At 43.1% G+C, this 18627-nt stretch overlaps 1 protein-coding gene across 2 annotated transcripts in view; it reads right to left on the reverse strand.

Moving 5' to 3' along the window:
- Window positions 1–1051: 1051 nt before the first annotated feature.
- The window catches only part of ipo13b (importin 13b), a 48563-nt gene continuing 30987 nt past the window's right edge, over window positions 1052–18627 (reverse strand). For both annotated transcript variants that reach the window (XM_029632841.2, XM_029632842.2), the window contains 16 exons: window positions 18457–18623; window positions 15418–15538; window positions 15196–15343; window positions 14300–14481; window positions 14177–14203; window positions 13597–13731; window positions 9232–9384; window positions 9055–9135; window positions 8792–8929; window positions 8580–8676; window positions 7162–7214; window positions 3939–4005; window positions 2643–2701; window positions 2001–2090; window positions 1725–1906; window positions 1052–1625 (listed from right to left, as the gene is read on the reverse strand). In XM_029632841.2, coding sequence (XP_029488701.1) covers window positions 1529–1625; window positions 1725–1906; window positions 2001–2090; window positions 2643–2701; window positions 3939–4005; window positions 7162–7214; window positions 8580–8676; window positions 8792–8929; window positions 9055–9135; window positions 9232–9384; window positions 13597–13731; window positions 14177–14203; window positions 14300–14481; window positions 15196–15343; window positions 15418–15538; window positions 18457–18623 — 1797 coding nt within the window. In that variant the 3' untranslated portion in view covers window positions 1052–1528. The remainder of the gene's footprint in view (window positions 1626–1724; window positions 1907–2000; window positions 2091–2642; window positions 2702–3938; window positions 4006–7161; window positions 7215–8579; window positions 8677–8791; window positions 8930–9054; window positions 9136–9231; window positions 9385–13596; window positions 13732–14176; window positions 14204–14299; window positions 14482–15195; window positions 15344–15417; window positions 15539–18456; window positions 18624–18627) is intronic.

Consider the following 18627-nt stretch of genomic DNA (forward strand, 5'->3'; position numbering starts at 1 on the left):
AAGAACTTTGAACGTTTCTTCAAGTGCAGTCACAAAAAACATCAAGCGCTATGATGAAACTGGCCCTCATGAGGACCGCCACAGGAAAGGAAGACCCAGAGTTAAGACCCAGAGGATAAGTTCATTAGAGTTACCAGCCTCAGAAATTGCATCCCAAATAAATGCTTCACAGAGTTCAAGTAACAGACATCTCAACATCAACTGTTCAGAGGAGATTGTGACTCAGGGCCTTCATGGTCGAATTGCTGCAAATAAACCACTACTAAAGGACACAAATAAGAAGAATAGACTTGTTTGGGCCAAGAAACACAAGCAATGAACATTAGACCGGTGGAAATCTTCCTTTGGTCTGATGAGTACAAATTTGAGATTTACAAATTTGAGATTTTTGGTTCAAACTGCCGTGTCTTTGTGAGACGCAGAGTAGGTGAACGGATTATCTCTGCATGTGCGGTTCCCACCGTGAAGCATGGAGGAGGTGTAATGGTGCTCTGCTGGTGACACTGATTTATTTCGAATTCAAGGCACACTTACCCAGCATGGCTACCACAGCTTTCTGCAGCAATACACCATCCCATCTGGTTTGCGCTTAGTGGGACTATCATTTGTTTTTCAACAGAACAATAACCCAACACACCTCCAGGCTGTGTAAGGGCTATTTGACCAAGAAGGAGAGTGATGGAGTGCTGCATAAGATGACCTGGCCTCCACAATCACCTCAACTCAATTGAGATGGTTTGGGATGAGTTGGATCGCAGAGTGAAGGAAAAGCAGCCAACAAGTGCTCAGCATGTGGGAACTCCTTCAAGACTTTTGGAAAAGCATTACAGGCGAAGCTGGTTGAGAGAATGCCAAGAGTGTGCAAATTTGTCATCAACGCAAAGGGTGGCTACTTTGAAGAATCTCAAATATAAAATATATTTTGATTTGGTTAACACTTTTTTGGTTACTATATAATTCTATATATGTGTTATTTCATAGTTTTGATGTCTTCATTATTAATCTACAATGCAGAAAATAGTAAAAATAAAGAAAACCTTGAATGAGTAGGTGTGTCCAAACTTTTGACTGGTAATGTATATTTATTTAGTTTTCTTTCCAAAGATACAAAGGTAAACTAGCTAGCTACGGACAGCAGGTACAGTACCACTATCATCTCAGATGCTAAACAACCAGGAAACATCAGGGAAACAGCCTCTGAGCCACAGATGATCCCAATGCAACAACAGAGAGAGAAAGGAGAGAAAGAGGGTGAAGAGAGGGCATGCTGGGAGTTGAAGTCACAAAAGGGAAGGAGAGAAAGAGAGACAGGGGGAAAGAGAGGAAAGAAGGAGAGCAGCCTTCGTCAGACCGTTGAGTGGTGTGATAGAGCACCATTTGTCTAATGGTTGGCCTGTATGGGGAGCTGTTTTCTGTTCTAGGGGGAGGGTCTAGTTTCAATCGTCCAAGGAAAACTCCAGTGTTGAGGGGTTTGTGGGTACTGTGGTACCGTGCCATCCAGCCTGGGGAAGTCGTGGCAAGGTCAGGGTCAGTATTCAGCGGCGTACTCGGTCCCGTGAAGCCCTCTGCAGACTAGGGTAAACTCCTTTACTATGTCCTTCACCCTCCGCTTATTGACTCGCTCTCTAGAGGGAGAGCGGGAGGAGAGATATGGGGTCAGACACAGAAAGAAAAGCTAACAGCAGCATTGCCTAGGTGAGTGAGCAAGTACGTGTGTGTGGTACCTGAGTATCTGTTGGGTGAAGGTGTCCTTCTGTTCTGTGGTGACCCTAGTGGAGGGGAAGCCTGCTGCCTGCAGCGCCTCTTTCAGCCACACAGTGAGAAGAGGGAAACAGTGCTTATTGAGACTGAACAGCACCTCAGCAAACTGGTCCATCAGACTACGAGATGAACCTCCCCCGATTGCCTGGAGAGAGAGGAAAGACCAGTCAATAAGGTGATATGTTTCAGTATACAGTAGGACATCTAAAATACATTAGCGAGGATGCATGTAGGTTTACCTCTAGTACAGCCTGCAGCAGTAGTTTTCCATCCTCCTGCACCACTCGGGCCACTGGGGGCACATCTGAGCAACGGGGCAACAACTCAGTCTACGGCACACACACAGGGACAATCAGAGAGAACCACAAAACTAAGAACACATTTCAACAAGATCCACCTTGGTTATACAAAAACATATAGTTCCCTCTGTATTTATTTGGACAGTAAAGCTAAAACCATGGCACTATACTCCAACATCAAATTAGGCAAAAGTCCAGAATGTCACCTTTTATTTGAGGGTATTTTCCTGCATATCTAGTCCCACCATTTGAAGGTGTCATAAGTATTTGTACATATTCACTTATAGTGTATTAATGTAGTCAAAAGTTTAGTATTTGGTCCCATATTCCTAGCACGTAATGACTACATCAAGCTTGTGACTACAAACTTGTTGGATGCATTTGCAGTTTACTTTACATAAAGTTCTTTCATTTCTAAACAGCAAAACAGATATTAAAATACCCTCAAATACAAGATGACATTCTTTACTAAAATACATTTGATCTCAAATCCAAAATGCTAGAGTATAGAGCAAAATAAAAAATGTTTAGCTTTACTGTCCAAATAAATACAGAGGGGCGTGTGTGTGTGTGTATACTCACAAAGAACAAGCAGGTAGACTTCACTGTTGGAGCCTCTGGGAATTTGAGTGACAGTACTCCTACAGGAGAGAGAGGAGGGGGGGGCATTAAAGAAACATAAAAATACAAAAGCTATACTATTTAAACTATTTAAAGGGCGACTGCACTTCCTGATTTGGCCTCGTTTGAAAGATTGCTCATTAAGTGGCCATGACTGAAGACAAACGAGAGTGATCTTGGTGGTGTGGTTTGATCTGGGTGTGTTATTATCTCCTACCCTGGCAGGTACTGTTGTTTGTCCCTCCTGAGTCAGCGTAGCAACAACATAGCGTCTTCCTCAAAATAGTCACTTCCTATCAATTGTCAGAATTAATCTAAGATAAATCAAGAAATCTGTAATTAATTTAGAAGTTTTTGCAGAGAACTTAGTCAATTTTACATCTCGCTAAGGTGTTTGGTACAGTATTTCGCAAGTAACTTTTTTTCTGAGAACGATAACATGTCTACAACTTCATAATCTGCAAGCTGTGAAACTATCGTAAATAAAGTACAAGCTACACATTGTTCATCAGTGCCCAAAATCACTTGCTAGCTAAGTTCCAACTCTGTGCTCACCACAGGTGAGTGGCAATGTGTGTACTTCAGTGCTGTTGTGTTTTTGAAACTTTTCTCCCTATTACCAGTGTCTATCTGGCAGTGTTTCATAGGGAATCATGTTACAAAGCAGGTCGCGGGGGACACAAGATGCTCGCAAATGGATTTTGGAATATTGACAGGTTGCAGTTATGATACAAGTGCGCTCTGATCATCTCAATTCTAATTTTGCCCCAAAAGTGGCAGACTTGCGTGATTAACACTATCAAACATCAGTCTGATACGCTGCATAAAGGACAGGTCTGTCTCACTGTCTGGAGGTTCTGGATGCTGTGATTGGATAGAGTGCGTGCAGCATTAAGATAGAGCTTAATTAGCACAGTTGCTTCTCTCATGTTAGTGAGCACTGGGCAAGTAAACATGATCGTAAACCCTCCCAGTAACTCGTGACAAACTCCCTTACAAAATTCAGTTTTGGACGAGACTGACTTTATGTCCAAATTTATCCGATTTACACTTTGAAGTCAATTTTGACACTAGAATGAATGTTTCTAACTCACATCCATGACACATAGGCCATTTAAATCCAGAGAAGTTGGTTCTAAGGGGCAGTTGACCTTTAAACACTTTCTAACAGTTTTACAGTGTGCGTGTTAAAAGGGACGCGGCAACACACACACAATGATCAGTGTGCTTGTTGGAAGCAAAGAGACACACACTTACCACAATGGAACACAGCTTTCACGTCAAGACTCTCAGACAAGAAGAGATCTGGCTTCCGTTTGAGGGCCTACAGTAGGAGGCAGACAGAGGCATGACACAGGGCAGGAGTCTGTGCCCCTACTCCATGGGTACACCCTCTCTCTGCCCCCCCCCCCCCCACACTCTTCTAGCCTCGTAGACAGAACTGTCTGCTTTAGACAACTCCCTTGTCATTGCCATGTTCAGCTGTTTACCCACAAGGTCAGGAACAACTTGTAGTCCGAGCTGAACAACAGAGGCAAATTCTGATTCTCCCTGATGTGTGATCTCGTTCACTACCCATCTGGGATTTAACAGCATTGGATTGGTGTAGACAAAGTGTTTCTTACACCAATCCAATGTTTTTAAATCCTTGAGGGGGAGTTAATGTGAGTTGGGCTAAAGGAGTTGTCTATAGCAGGTAAACAGATGAAGCTACCAGGCTAGACTACTCCACTCTCCCTACGACAAACTACCATTCATAGAGTAAAGTACACAACTCTGCACCAATGCAAACTCGGCAAACAAACTGGAGAAAAACAAAAATAGAAAATTATTCCAAACTTAAGTCAAACTAAAGGCAATGATGGTTCTGTAGCTTTTGTATCAATTTCATTCTGATACACTATTTTTTCCTCCCTTTTTTGGCCTGGTTGGATTGAATATGCAACATAAGTAAGTAAAGTACATGTACGGATAAATACAACTGATACTGTAAGTAACTCATTCAGGATGGAGGAGGAGAGGGGGACAGAGGGAAGAGGAGAAGAGATCAGATCTATCCAAAGATTAAAGGAAGAAGAATGTAGAAGGAAGACAAAAATAAATAAAAAAGAGGGCAACCAATTCACCTGAATTGATTAATTAATGGAATATTAATTAATTTGGGCTTTGATTGGCACTGGGCTGGAATTACATCAGAAAAGGGGCGTGGCTCTGGGATTCTAACCAGTGAGGTCACTGGGAACTACATAGAGGTCGACCAATTAATCGGAATGGCCGATTAATTAGGGCCGATTTCAAGTTTTCATAACAATCGGAAATCTGTATTTTTGGACACCGATTTGGCCATTTAAATTTTTTTAACACCTTTATTTAACTAGGCAAGTCAGTTAAGAACACATTCTTATTTTCAATGACGGCCTAGGAACAGTGGGTTAACTGCCTGTTCAGGGGCAGAACAACAGATTTGTACCTTGTCAACTCGGTGATTCAATCTTGCAACCTTACGGTTAACTAGTCCAACGCTCTAACCACATGCTTTACATTGCATTCCAAGAAGAGCCTGCCTGTTATGCGAATGCAGTAAGAAGCTACGGTAAGTTGCTAGCTAGCAATAAACTTATCTTATAAAAAAACAATCAATCATAATCACTAGTTAACTACACATGGTTGATGATATTACTAGTTTATCTAGCGTGTCCTGCGTTGCATATAATTGATGCGGTGCGCATTCGCAAAAAAGGACTGTCGTTGCTCCAACGTGTACCTAACCATAAACATCAATGCCTTTCTTAAAATCAATACACAGAAGTATATATTTTTAAACCTGCATATTTAGCTAAAAGAAATCCAGGTTAGCAGGCAATATTAACCAGGTGAAATTGTGTCACTTCTCTTGCGTTCATTGCACGCAGAGTCAGGGTATATGCAACAGTTTGGGCCGCCTGGCTCGTTACGTAATTATGACATAACATTGAAGGTTGTACAATGTAACAGCAATATTTAGACTTATGGATAACACCGTTAGATAAAATACGGAAGGAACGGTTCCGTATTTCACTGAAAGAATAAACTTTTTGTTTTTCTAGATGATAGTTTATGGATTCGACCATATTAATGACCTAAGGCTCGTATTTATGTGTGTTATTATGTTATAATTAAGTCTATGATTTGTAGGAGGAGTCTGACTGAGCGATGGTAGGCACCAGCAGGCTCATAAGCATTTCGTGAGTTTTGCCAGCAGCTCTTCGCAATGCTTCAAGCATTGCGCTGTTTATGACTTCCCGAGATTAGGCTGGTGTAACCGATGTGAAAAGGCTAGCTAGTTAGCGGGGTGTGCGCTAATAGCGTTTCAAACGTCACTCGCTCTGAGACTTGGAGTAGTTGTTCCCCTTGCTCTGCAAGGGCCGCGGCTTTTGTGGGGCGATGGGTAACGATGCTTCGAGGGTGGCTGTTGTGTTCCTGGTTCGAGCCCAGGTAGGAGCGAGGAGAGGGACGGAAGCTATGCTGTTACACTGGCAATACTAAAGTGCCTATAAGAACATCCAATAGTCAAAGGTATATGAAATACAAATCGCATAGAGAGAAATAGTCCTATAATAACTACAACCTAAAACTTCTTACCTGGGAATATTGAAGACTCATGTTAAAAGGAACCACCAGCTTTCATATGTTCTCATGTTCTGAGCAAGGAACTTAAACGTTAGCTTTCTTACATGGCACATTTTGCACTTTTACTTTCTTCTCCAACACTTTGTTTTTGTATTATTTAAACCAAATTGAACATGTTTCATTATTTATTTGAGGCTAAATTGATTTTGATGTATTATATTAAGTTAAAATAAGTGTTCATTCAGTATTGTTGTAATTGTCATTATTACAATTATTACTCAAAATAAAAAAATAAAACAAATCGTCCGATTAATCGGTATCGGCTTTTTTAGGTCCTCCAATAATCGGTATCGGCGTTGAAAAATCATAATCGGTCGACCTCTAGAACTATATCCCAGGGTCGTGTTCAGTAGGACAACTGAACATGAAAATGTTTCTTATTGGACATGTTTAGTTTGTCCCTCCTCCTTTCAAAACATTCTCTTGTTTTTTGCCTACTGGACATGACCTTGGTGAACTCTGAACCGAACTCCCTCATCTTCAGACAAAGGTGTAGCTTCTGGTTAGAGCCCTGAGTATTGAAGAAGACAGTCGGTCCTTCAATAGCGCCACCTACTGTCCATTCTCTGCCCTGCCATTATGATGGGTCGCCCTAGGACCCTTTTTAACAAACAGAAAGAGAGAAGAGAGAGAGCTAGAGATAACGAGAGAGAGAGAGAGAGAGAGAGAGAGACAAGTGAGAGGGACAAAGAGACAGTGAGAGAGACAGCGAGAGAGAGAAAGAAAGAGAGAGACAGCGAGAGAGAGAGACAGAGAGAGAGAGAGAGATTGAGAAACCCAAAGTGAATGAAATAAGAAACCAAAAACACACCTGAGCTTGGAGTTGCATAAATGAATCAACAATATCAGGATGATCCCTGGGTCCTAAAATATAATAAAGATGAAACTTAACAAATCATAAAGAGAATAATAATAATAATATACAAACAGCAACTCAACCGATTCAACAGTCATGTGGAAAGAAAAGAGAACAGAAAAGATCTCATTGAAATAATTGTCACACGTGAGTAAAGAACAAACAAAGGGGGAGAGAGAGGGAGGAGGGGCGTGTGAAGCTTTGGAAGAGTCTCAGAAAAACAGGAGCGGTTGAACGAACAGAAAACAGGTAGAGAGAGAAAACATGGGTTCCATTTGGAGATAAAAAGAAAGTAACGAGAGAAGGAACAAACCTAAAAATAACAAAAGTGGGTTTGGAGTGGGGAACCCAGGAGGCACCTCTGTGACGCTTCAGAGAAAAAGGGGCGTCCAGTCACAAATCAACCCCTTGCCTCTACCCCCTTCCCCTGGACTAGCCCCTATGCATCTCTCCTAGACTATACACCCTAGTGGCTTGCAATGTCATACGATAGGCAATATGATATTTTTCTGTGTGGCTTACAACCATCCATGTGCCAAGGGGGTAGGGGCTGGGGGTCGATTTGGGATTGGGTCAATAGAACCCCTGACCCCTACCCCCACCCACCCCCCAAAAGGTGAACACTTGGGAGGCAACCATTCCCTTCACTGTTCCCAGACTCCAAACAAGACCCAAGACCCAACCTTACAGGCTTATTCAGTGGGGTGCAACCCAGATAGAAATGCAATGTATAGAGCACACACAATTCCGTTCTGTAAAACCGAGAGGGCTGTCTATTCTACACAATACATTTCTATATGAATGTTGTTCTGCAACAACATTCTGTAACGTTGCACCATACTGTATAAGATACAGGCCACAGTGTAACATTTAAGGTCACCTGCTCAGAAAGAAAGAGTTCAAGAAAGCAGGAGAGGCAGCCATTATCAATCAAACACAGTCAAAGCAGAAGAGGGGGAGTAGGGAATGAGAGGACAACTAAAAAGGGAGAAGAGAGGGCTGGACAGTATTCAGATAACAACCACTGGATAATGTCAGTGTGAAAAACAGAACTTCCTTCTAATGCTTTTTCTTTTCTAATTCTCCATAGCAGCACAGGAGGACAGAGGATGCATATCAATAATCTAACGTGACTTCCTCTCCTCATTGCCTCCCCTTCATCTGCACTCATCTAAAAACACTGCAATATGATGCAATAGGTGTTTTCAACTGTCCAGCTCCAAGGAGAGGAGACAATGACTTTAGACTACTGAGATGCATCCATTGCATTTCCCCTGCTGCTGAAAGCAGGTGTGTGCAGGTTTCCTGTCAATCAAAATCACCCAAAAGAAAAACAGACATTTTTCACACCCCTCCCCTGCAGGACCCCCTACCTTGCTGGAAGATGGAGAGTGTTACCGAGGTAACCAGCTCAAATAGAGCCTTGATGGGAGGGAAGTTGTCCGTCTCACTGGCAAATATATGGACCATCTGTCAAATACAACCACAGATGGTTTCACACTGGTTAAGGTGTTTGTGTGTGTGTGCCTCTGATGCGTGTGTATTGTGTTGGCGTGAGTGTGTTCAAGCGTGTGTGTGTGTGTACCTGTCGTGTGAGGTCCAGTGCTGAAGCTTGTGGTATGGTACTGTACATCTGTCCTAGCATCTCACTGAGCTGAGACACCATGGGGGCAAAGTCATGGAGGAGAGTCCTCACCGACTTCTCAAAGATAGCACATACGGCCTGGGAGGAGGGAGGGAAATAGGGGAGAGTGAAACTGTTCATTTTCAGCTTATTCAGGTCAGATTTTTTTATGCTTCAGATATTAAAACATCACTATAGGTCTGTCCAGTGTGTGCTTGTCTCACCTCCACCACCTGAGAGTCGTTGAGCCACTTGCTGAGGACCGTCTGAATGAGAGCAAAGACCTGCTGTAGGACCACCACCACCTAGAACACACACCGGTTAGTTTGAGTAACCTAGACAACGCTAAACACTCCCACTGAGCTGGCATGTGCCTGGGTGTTGATGGTGATGTCTCTCACCGGGTTAGGTCCTGGTGGTGGCGGGGCTGTTTTGACAGGTGGCGCTGTGCCCTCTCCTGATTCGTCCTCCTGCTTGCTGATGTCCAGCGTAGTGAAGAGATTAGATAACAGACCCAGGATGTGGATTATCGCTAGTTTATTGGACGGGTTGGGCTGGAGAGAGGGATGAGGGAGGGAGAGAAAGACGAGGAAGTAAGTCATTAGCTTCAGGAGACAGACAAACAAGATTTGCCATGTCTTAACAAGTGAAACAAAAAGAGAGACTGTGAAAGAACATGAAAGAGAGAGGGATGAAGTGAAAAGGACAGAACTTCTTCTAAAGAAGTGAAAGAGAGAAGAGATGATTTTGGGTGCGTCAGTCAGTTGATGGCCTCTTCTTTCTGCAGATTTCAGACACACGCTCTCCAGGGTGACAACACTAATTAAAGCTTTGTTAGTACCGATTTAATCACCGCTCTGTATCCATGACAACGGAACTGTGGCGTACAAGGGAGGTGTAATGCAGCTGGGCTGAATCCCTTCGCTTATTGAGCAATGTTGCTACTGAACACACACACACACTTCAGAATTGAGATAGGTGTGTGCAACTTGGACTTATACCCAAATCATTCACAGACGTCAATGGGTGAAAATTTGAGTCGAGTGTCCAGATCTTAAGTCAGAATGCCACCCTAAATGCATAAAAACAGACAATGGTTGTACTGTAGCTTACAATATAGTGGATGTGCAGTTTCACCTCTTGCCTCAAGGTGCCAGTGTTTGTCAGGCTGCACAGACAACCTGATTCCCTAGTCTGACGTCATGGCTATAAATCACACAACCAGACAGGTAGAAAGGGGAGAGGGAGAGAAAGAGACAGGCAGCGAGAGCAGAGGCAGAGCAGAGAAAGATAACGAGAGAAGGCAGAGAGAGAAAGATAGCGAGAGAGGCAGAGAAAGGAGAGAGGCAGCGAGAGAGAGAGGCAGCAAGAGAAGGAGAGGCAGAGTGGAGAGCGAGAGGAGGCAGAGGAGAAAGACAGCGAGAGGAGAGGCAGAGAGGTGAGAGACAGCGAGAAGAGAGGCAGAGAGGAGGGAGAGAGATGCAGCGAGAGGAGAGAGAGAGAGGCAGTGAGAGGAGAGGCAGCGAGAGGAGAGGCAGCAAGGCAGCAAGAGGCAGAGAGGAGAGAGAGAGACAAGCAGCGAGAGGAGAGGCAGAGAGAGACAGGCAGAGAGGAGAAAGAAGGCAGAGAGGAGAGAGAGAGAGTCAGGCAGCGAGAGGACATGCAGAGAAGAGAGCGAGAGAGAGTGAGACAGGCAGCGAGAGGAGAGGCAGAGAGGAGAACGAGAGAGTCAGGCAGCGAGAGGAGAGGCAGAGAGGGAGTGTGACCAGCAGCGAGAGGAGAGGCAGAGAGGAGGTGACAGCATTCCCCCCCCCCCTAGGCACAACTATGACAACATAACCAACAAAAACGGGTCACAACTCCTGCAGGTCTGTTGCATGCTGGGCATATACATAGTCAATTGTAGGCTTCTAGGGTACTCCCATGGTTGGTACACCTATAGCTCATCTCTTGGCAGTAGTACTGTAGCCTACTTTATCACTGACCTCAACCCAGACTCTCTCAGAGCGTTCACAGGCAGCCCACTGACACCCCTATCAGACCACAGCAAAATCACACACTACTTTAACAGTGCAATACTCAATCATGAGGCATCAAAGCCAAAGGAACTGAGTAATATTAAGAAATGCTATAGATGGAAGGAATGTAGTGTGGAAACCTACCAAAAAACAATTAGGCAACAACAAATTCAATCCCTTTTAGACAACTTCCTGGACAAAACGTTATACTGTGATAGTGAAGGTGTAAACCTGGCAGTAGAAAACCTTAACAGTATATTTGACCTCAGATTCCCTATCGAATCTAAAAATTTAAAACAGAAAGCTCAATGTAATTGAATAATCCATAGACTAACCACTTCTGGGAAAATTGGAAAACACTACACAAACAACAACATGAAGAACTATCTATCCAAAATTGAGATATATGGGTAAACCACTTCTCCAATCTTTTTGGCTCTATAACAAAGAACAAACAGCAAAAACATATACATGATCAAATACAAATCTTAGAACACCCGGCCTCACCCTACTAGAATTTGAAGTCAAATGTCTACCGTTTGCTGATGATCTGGTGCTTCTGTCAACAACCAGGGAGGGCCAACAGCAGCACCTAGATATTCTGCCAGACCTGGGCCCTGACAGTAATCTCATTAAGTCCAAAATAATATTCTTCCAAAAAAGGTCCAGTCGCCAAGACCACAAATTCCATCTTGACACCGTTGCCCCAGAGCACACAAAAAACTATACATACCTTGGCCTAAACATCAGCGCCACAGGTAACTTCCACAAATCTGTGAACGATCTGAGAGACAAGGCAAGAAGGGCATTCTATGTCATCAAAAGGAACATAAAGTTCAACATACCAATTAGGACCTGGCTAAAAATATTTGAATCAGTTATAGAACCCATTGCCCTTTATGGTTGTGAAGTCTGGGGTCCGCTACCAACCAAGAATTCACAAACACCAAATTGAGACTCTGCATGGAGAATACGGCAAAAATATCCTCAGTCTACAACGTAAAACACCAAATAATGCATGCAGAGCAGAATTAGGTCGATACCCACTAATTATACAAATCCAGAAAAGAGACGTTCAATTCTACAACCACCTAAAAGGAAGCGATTCCCAAACCTTCCATAACAAAGCCGTCACCTACAGAGAGATTAATCTGGAGAAGAGTACCCTAAGCAAGCTGGTCCTGGGGCTCTGTTCACAAACACACCCCACAGAGCCCCAGGATAGCAACACAATTAGGCCCAACCAAATCATGAGAAATCAAAAAGATAATTGCTTGACACATTGGAAAGAATTCACAAAAAAACATAGCAAACTAGAATCCTATTTGGCCCTAAACAGAGAGTACACAGTGGCAAAATACCTGACCACTGACTGACCCAAACTTAAAGAAAGCTTTGACGATGTACAAACTCAGTGAGTATAGCATGGCCACCAAAGTACGTTCATCTCTAGGAGACAGAACGCGTCTCCTTCTTGAGCGGTATGACGGCTGCGTTGTCCCATGGTGTTTATACTTGCGTACTATTGTTTGTACAGATGAACGTGGTACCTTCAGGCGTTTGGAAATGGCTCCCAATGATGAACCAGACTTCTGGAGGTCTACAATTTTTCTTCTGAGGTCTTGGATGATTTATTTTGATTTTCCCATGTCAAGCAAAGAGGCACTGAGTTTGAAGGTAGGCCTTCAAATACATCCACAGGTACACCTCCAATTGACTCAAATTATGTCAATGAGCCTGTCAGAAGCTTCTAAAGCAATGACAATTTTCTGGAACTTTCCAAGATGTTTAAAGGCACAGTCAACTTAGTGTTTGTAAACTTCTGACCCACTGGAATTGTGATGCAGTGAATCATAAGTGAAATAATCTGTCTGTAAACAATTGTTGGAAAAATTACTTGTGTCATGCGCAAAGTAGATGTCCTAACCGACTTGCCAAAACTATAATTTGTTAACAAGACATTTGTGGAGTGGTTGAAAACCAAATTTTAATGACTCCAACCTAAGTGTATGTAAACTTTGACTTCAACTGTACATAATACGACATGTGTAATGTCTTTATTATTTTGGAACTTCTGTGAGTGTAATGTTTACTGTTCATTGTTATCGTTTATAACACTTTTGTATATTATCTACTTCACATGCTTTGGCAATGTTAACATATATTTCCCATGTCAATAAAGCCCCTTGAATTGAGAGAGAGCGAGAGAGAGAGAGAAAGCGAGAGAGAGAAAGCGAGAGAGAGCGAGATGAAACTCTTCATTTGAACTGACATCTCTTTTCACCCAGACACTCAGGTCTCTGCTGACTCCAGAACAATAGATCAGGGAAGAGAGACTAATTCAACACTGATAATGTCACATCCTTATTTTTAGTTAATGTCAGCTCCTTATTTTAAGAAAATGTCAAAACCCTATTTTTAGCTCCTATATGAAGGCCCAGATTCATTAGATGTGACATTTAATAAAGTAAGAATCTGGTGTGTGTGTGTGTGTGTGCTGTGTCAGAGTGGGTGTGTCTTATGTCCCTGTGATTCAGTAGCCCATTGTCTAGTGATGAAGCCAATCTGGTCCCACAGAGAAATGTTCAACTGTTCATATGGACACAGTCCAACAGAGACAGAGACCGGGAGAGAGAGAGTGTTGCATCCATGCAGACACAAGGTCTGTTCATATGGCCCCAGTCCAATAGAGAAGAAAGTATGCCACTTTAACAGTTACCACAATGTGTGTTGTGTGTGTGTGTGTACCGTCTCATCCGCTAGTTTCTCAAGTTGCTGTATGTAGGGTGTAATGAGGGAGTGCAGGTTCCTCAGTATCTCCTCCACAGGCAGAGCAGACAGCAGGAAGCCCAAGGCCTGCATCAGCCACATACACTGACTGGTCTGAAGTGGGAGAGAGGAAGGGAGGAGAGGTAGAGTGAGGAAGAGAGAGGAGGAGGAAGAGGGGAGAGGGAGGAAGAGAGAGAGGAAGAGGGAGGGAGAGAGAACATTATACATTTCTAGGCCTTTGAAAGATAATGTGACTCTTTGTGTAAGTGCTGTTTGTAGCTGCCATCCATCAGTCTTGTCACCAGCTCTAACCTTGCTCTTTGTTTTCATGACAGAATGGGCTGACTCATTCTATTGTCTGGTGTAAACTTCCTGTGCTAAATTGTATTTTATTGAATACGCTCATTGTTGCATAGTTGCGTGGTAAATGCGCAGATAATAAAGTTATTTGAATTTTGACATTGTCCCAGACTTTCATTATACATGTTTAGAATGGGTCCAGTGAGTTGGCACATTGGGATTTTGGCTTGCATTATTTACAGACAGGACTAGAACTGACCTTGTGAATCTGCTTGATCAGCACCTCCTGTGAAGAAGAGAGGATAGCAGATGTATCAGTAGAATTATTTATATTGACGCAAATGTAATAAAACATGAAATGTGATATACAGCACACACAAACCTGTGATACAGCCACTATATTTGTAGCGTAGGGCGGCAGGTCGAATTTGCATTCTCTGCAGATCTTCTTGAGTGTGGAGACAGAGGAGACGGAGAGGTCTGGGTTCCCCAAGGCCTGGAGTACCAGAGGTAAAACACTACTCAACATAACCGGGTGGTCTGCCAACCACTCTGCTAGAGCTCCTACAGGGAGGGAGGAACACAGTGGATGAAAGAATTTAAGACAGTAACACTGTACGCTACAGGAGACAAACAAAGGAGTCTGATGCTTTTGTTAGGGTTCGTTCCTTACGTCGGTCGTCCTTTGTCAATCATTGGTTCATTGTTGAAATTAGCATTATGACAATATCTTTAATTAAATCATTCAAAAACCTTTATTCATGCAATTGCAGACAGAAGTTGACAAACAGGAACATAGCACGCACGTTACCTGAGTAAGTTCTGCATGCAACAAAAGGTCTCCAGTGGTTTTATTAAACCCTAAGTCATGCCCTGGTGATGTCACTGCCTACATCATCATCCTTTCCTCCTGGGACCAAAACCATGCCTACAAAGCTGTATAAACAGGGCCTTTATTGTTAGCTACACTTAGCAGTAAATGTCCCCTTCCCCCAAAGTGGATTTATTGTGGAATGTTTACCTAGTCTTATCTCCTTCACTCCCCTGCAGAGTTCTGTCTTAGTCACACATTGAGTGAGTGAATGACCTTATAACCCATCCTCTTCTATTAATATAACATAAGCATAATCAATTATTCTAATACATCAAACATTTGTACAGCCCCAAATCATGACAGCTAGTTGTATCCTGACACTTTTCCTGTCTAATTTTTTTTCTCCTTGTGATTCCCTGGATGAACAAGACACAAAGAAATGACAGCTATGACCGTATCAATACCTATAGTGAACATAACGGTGTCGGCCAGTTGGACGTTGTTGATGCTAATTCTGGGGATGAGTCCAATCAGGCCTGGGATGACATCAGAGTAGTTGACATCTATGGTCTCCGCTATCGACTGGAACCCATATAACAACGCTTCTGTATGCTGGAAGAGACAAACGGCTTCAGACAGTGCGTGGGTGTTCAGTGTGTGTGTGTGTGTGTGTGTACACACTGTACCTGCCATGACGAGGCTTGTTCTGTGTTGGTCAGTATTCGTCCTAGTTTCTCATACAGGTTACTGAGCAGCTCAGCTCCTAGCATCTCATACACATACATCAGAGTGTCGGAGATATCCACCCTGGAACACAGGTGTTACCAACAGAAGGCAAGGTTTTGTTATAGAGGTGGAACTATCAATACTATGGGGGAAAGTGGTGTGTTTACAAGGTTCTTTTTTTAGTCTACTGCTTTTTTCTATTGAGATAACATGTACAAATCATGTGTTGCCAGGGATGCAAACTAGTGATACTTTTTTTGTTGATGCATTGAAACATGCAAAAAGTCCCTGCTCGGGGGAAATGCAGGCTTTAACTAATTAAACAACAAATAATATGACCTACATGATCAGTCTCTGTGTGTAAAATAAAATGTGGTTACTGTGAACCTAACACACAGCTAAAAAATGTAAAGAAAGCAATCCAATGTTATTTGTTGCCTAGACTTTACTGCAAATGACACTCAAGTCTTGAGAGAAAAAAAACAATACACTGATATTACAGTTAGCCATGACAGCCTTTATAATAGAACGCTTGTGACCACACATACATATTGCACTTGGGGGGGAAAAAAACATCTTAAAGTAGAAATAGAATGAAACAAACAGGCATTCTATTTTTGCTCTATTATAGTGGCCACTATAGACCTTGATCAAGTGCACAAGGCTACATGTGTGCAAAGATAACGTTCACTGAGTAAAACATGTAATAACCCCCCTCACTCACATGTGTTACTGTCAAGTTCAACACAACAAAACAATATCTTTGGGCTACACTGCACATTATTACATTGTCCACAGGCAGAAAGTGTATATCTGTTCTACAATATGCCAGCAAAAGCGAGAAAGAGGGAAAGTGTTTAGTGTTCCTTTCAACTCTATAATGGCATCCAGTTTAATAAGCCAGGCCCAGCTCCAGCTACACTGGATTCCTGAATCCACTTGTTTAATAAGCCAGGCCCAGCTCCAGCTACACTGGATTCCTGAATCCACTTGTTTAATAAGCCAGGCCCAGCTCCAGCTACACTGGATTCCTGAATCCACTTGTTTAATAAGCCAGGCCCAGCTCCAGCTACACTGGATTCCTGAATCCACTAAGCCAGGCCCAGCTTCTGGATTCCTGAATCCACTTGTTTAATAAGCCAGGCCCAGCTCCAGCTACACTGGATTCCTGAATCCACTTGTTTAATAAGCCAGGCCCAGCTCCAGCTACACTGGATTCCTGAATCCACTTGTTTAATAAGCCAGGCCCAGCTCCAGCTACACTGGATTCCTGAATCCACTTGTTTTAAGCCAGGCCCAGCTCCAGCAATAACAAGCAACGCCTCATTTTTACTTAATTCTCTCATTCTGAAAATTAACCACATACTGTATAGGGAAAACATTAGTTAAAAAATAGCTGGTTAGTTCGTTAGCTAGTTAACCACATTAGCTAGCTAACATTACTTTATTAGCAAGCAATTTTTCACACCATAAACTCTATTATGTGATCAAATAAATTGGCTAATGTTGCTCAACATTTCTCTGGCTAGCTAACGGGAAAATAGGATCCAGCTAGCAAAATACTTAACAATGCTAATACTTGTTCCACCACTTTCTCCCTCACCTCAAACTTTCCAAATGCCAGTAGTTTTCGGTTACAGCTCATGAAGTATGCTTCATCACCTTCTCACCCAGTCTCCGTGGTCAGGCTTCTCACCTAACCTTACCTCTTCCTTAACGTTCAGGGGACGCGCTGCCTTTCCAGAGCGCGCGCTGATGCTGTAATTAGTAAGTTGGTTGTCTCTTCTTTCTTCAACAGCGTGCTGCGCTGCATTCTGCTGTTATGTAAACGATTGGCTGAGCCTTGGATACAGCAGCCAGTATTGCTCCAAACGCTAATCACTCGTTCGCTTACAGCCAGTAGTAATATTTTCTCATCGGATCTACACGGATCACGTAGGTCACCTATTTTGGATTCAAAACAGCGAATTTTGCCAAAATGTGAATAGTTTGCATCCCTGGTTTACACCTGAAATCAGCACACCAAGACAGTCGTGAAGAGGGCACGACAAAACCTATTCCTCAGGAAACTGAAAAGATTTGGCATGGGTCCTCAGATCCTCAAAAGGTTTTACAGCTGCACCATCAAGAGCATCCTGACGGTTTGCATCACTGCCTGGTATGGCAACTGCTCGGCCTCTGATCGCAAGGCACTACAGAGGGTAGTGCGTATGGCCCAGTACATCACCGGGGCAAAGCTTCCTGCCATCCAGGACCTCTATACCAGGCAGTGTCAGAGGAAGGCCCTAAAAATTGTCAGACTCCAGCCACCCTAGTCATAGACAGTTCTCTCTGCTACCGCACGGCAAGCTGTACCGGAGCGACAAGTCTAGGACCAAGAGGCTTCTAAACAGCTTCTACACCCAAGCCATAAGACTCCTGAACAGCTAATCAAATGGCTACCCATATTATTTGCACCCCCCTTCTTCTACACTGCTGCTACTCTCTGTTATTATCTATGCATAGTCACTTTAATAACTCTGCCTACATGTACATATTACCTCAATTGCCACGACACCGGTGCCCCCGCCCCGGTACCCCCTGTATATAGCCTTGCTATTGTTATTTTACTGCTGCTCTTTAATTATTTGTTTTTCTTATCTCTTACTTTTTTTGTAGGTATTTACTAAAAACTGCATTGTTAGTTAGGGCTTATAAGTAAGCATTTCACTGTAAGGTTTACACCTGTTGTATTCGGAGCATTTGAAATAGAAGGCACCATTTAACTCTGCAGGGACTAACAGCAGGGCTCGATTTCATACTGTGCTGTTAGTAATGTGCTTCTGAGCATCTGATGATCTGTTACTCAGACAAATGTTTTCATCCGTGCCCTCTCAGCTGCCACTTAACTTACAGGCTGGTACAATCACACACACTCACCTGCTGACCAATAGACCTGTCAGCAAATCCTCACACACACACACACACACACACACAAACAGAAACACACACTCGTGTACCTGTAGATTCTGAACTGTTCCTTCTCATCTGAGGACCATGATGCATACTCCTGGTCAGAGGGGAACTGGGCTTTATGCAGCAGAACATCCACCAGCTGGAAATACACTGGTCTATAAACCTGCAGATACACCGCCTGTCTCTCAGAGTCAAACGACATGATGTCGTCCTGG

This window comes from Oncorhynchus nerka, linkage group LG24 (genome assembly GCF_034236695.1).
Source record: "Oncorhynchus nerka isolate Pitt River linkage group LG24, Oner_Uvic_2.0, whole genome shotgun sequence".
Lineage (NCBI taxonomy): Eukaryota > Metazoa > Chordata > Actinopteri > Salmoniformes > Salmonidae > Oncorhynchus > Oncorhynchus nerka.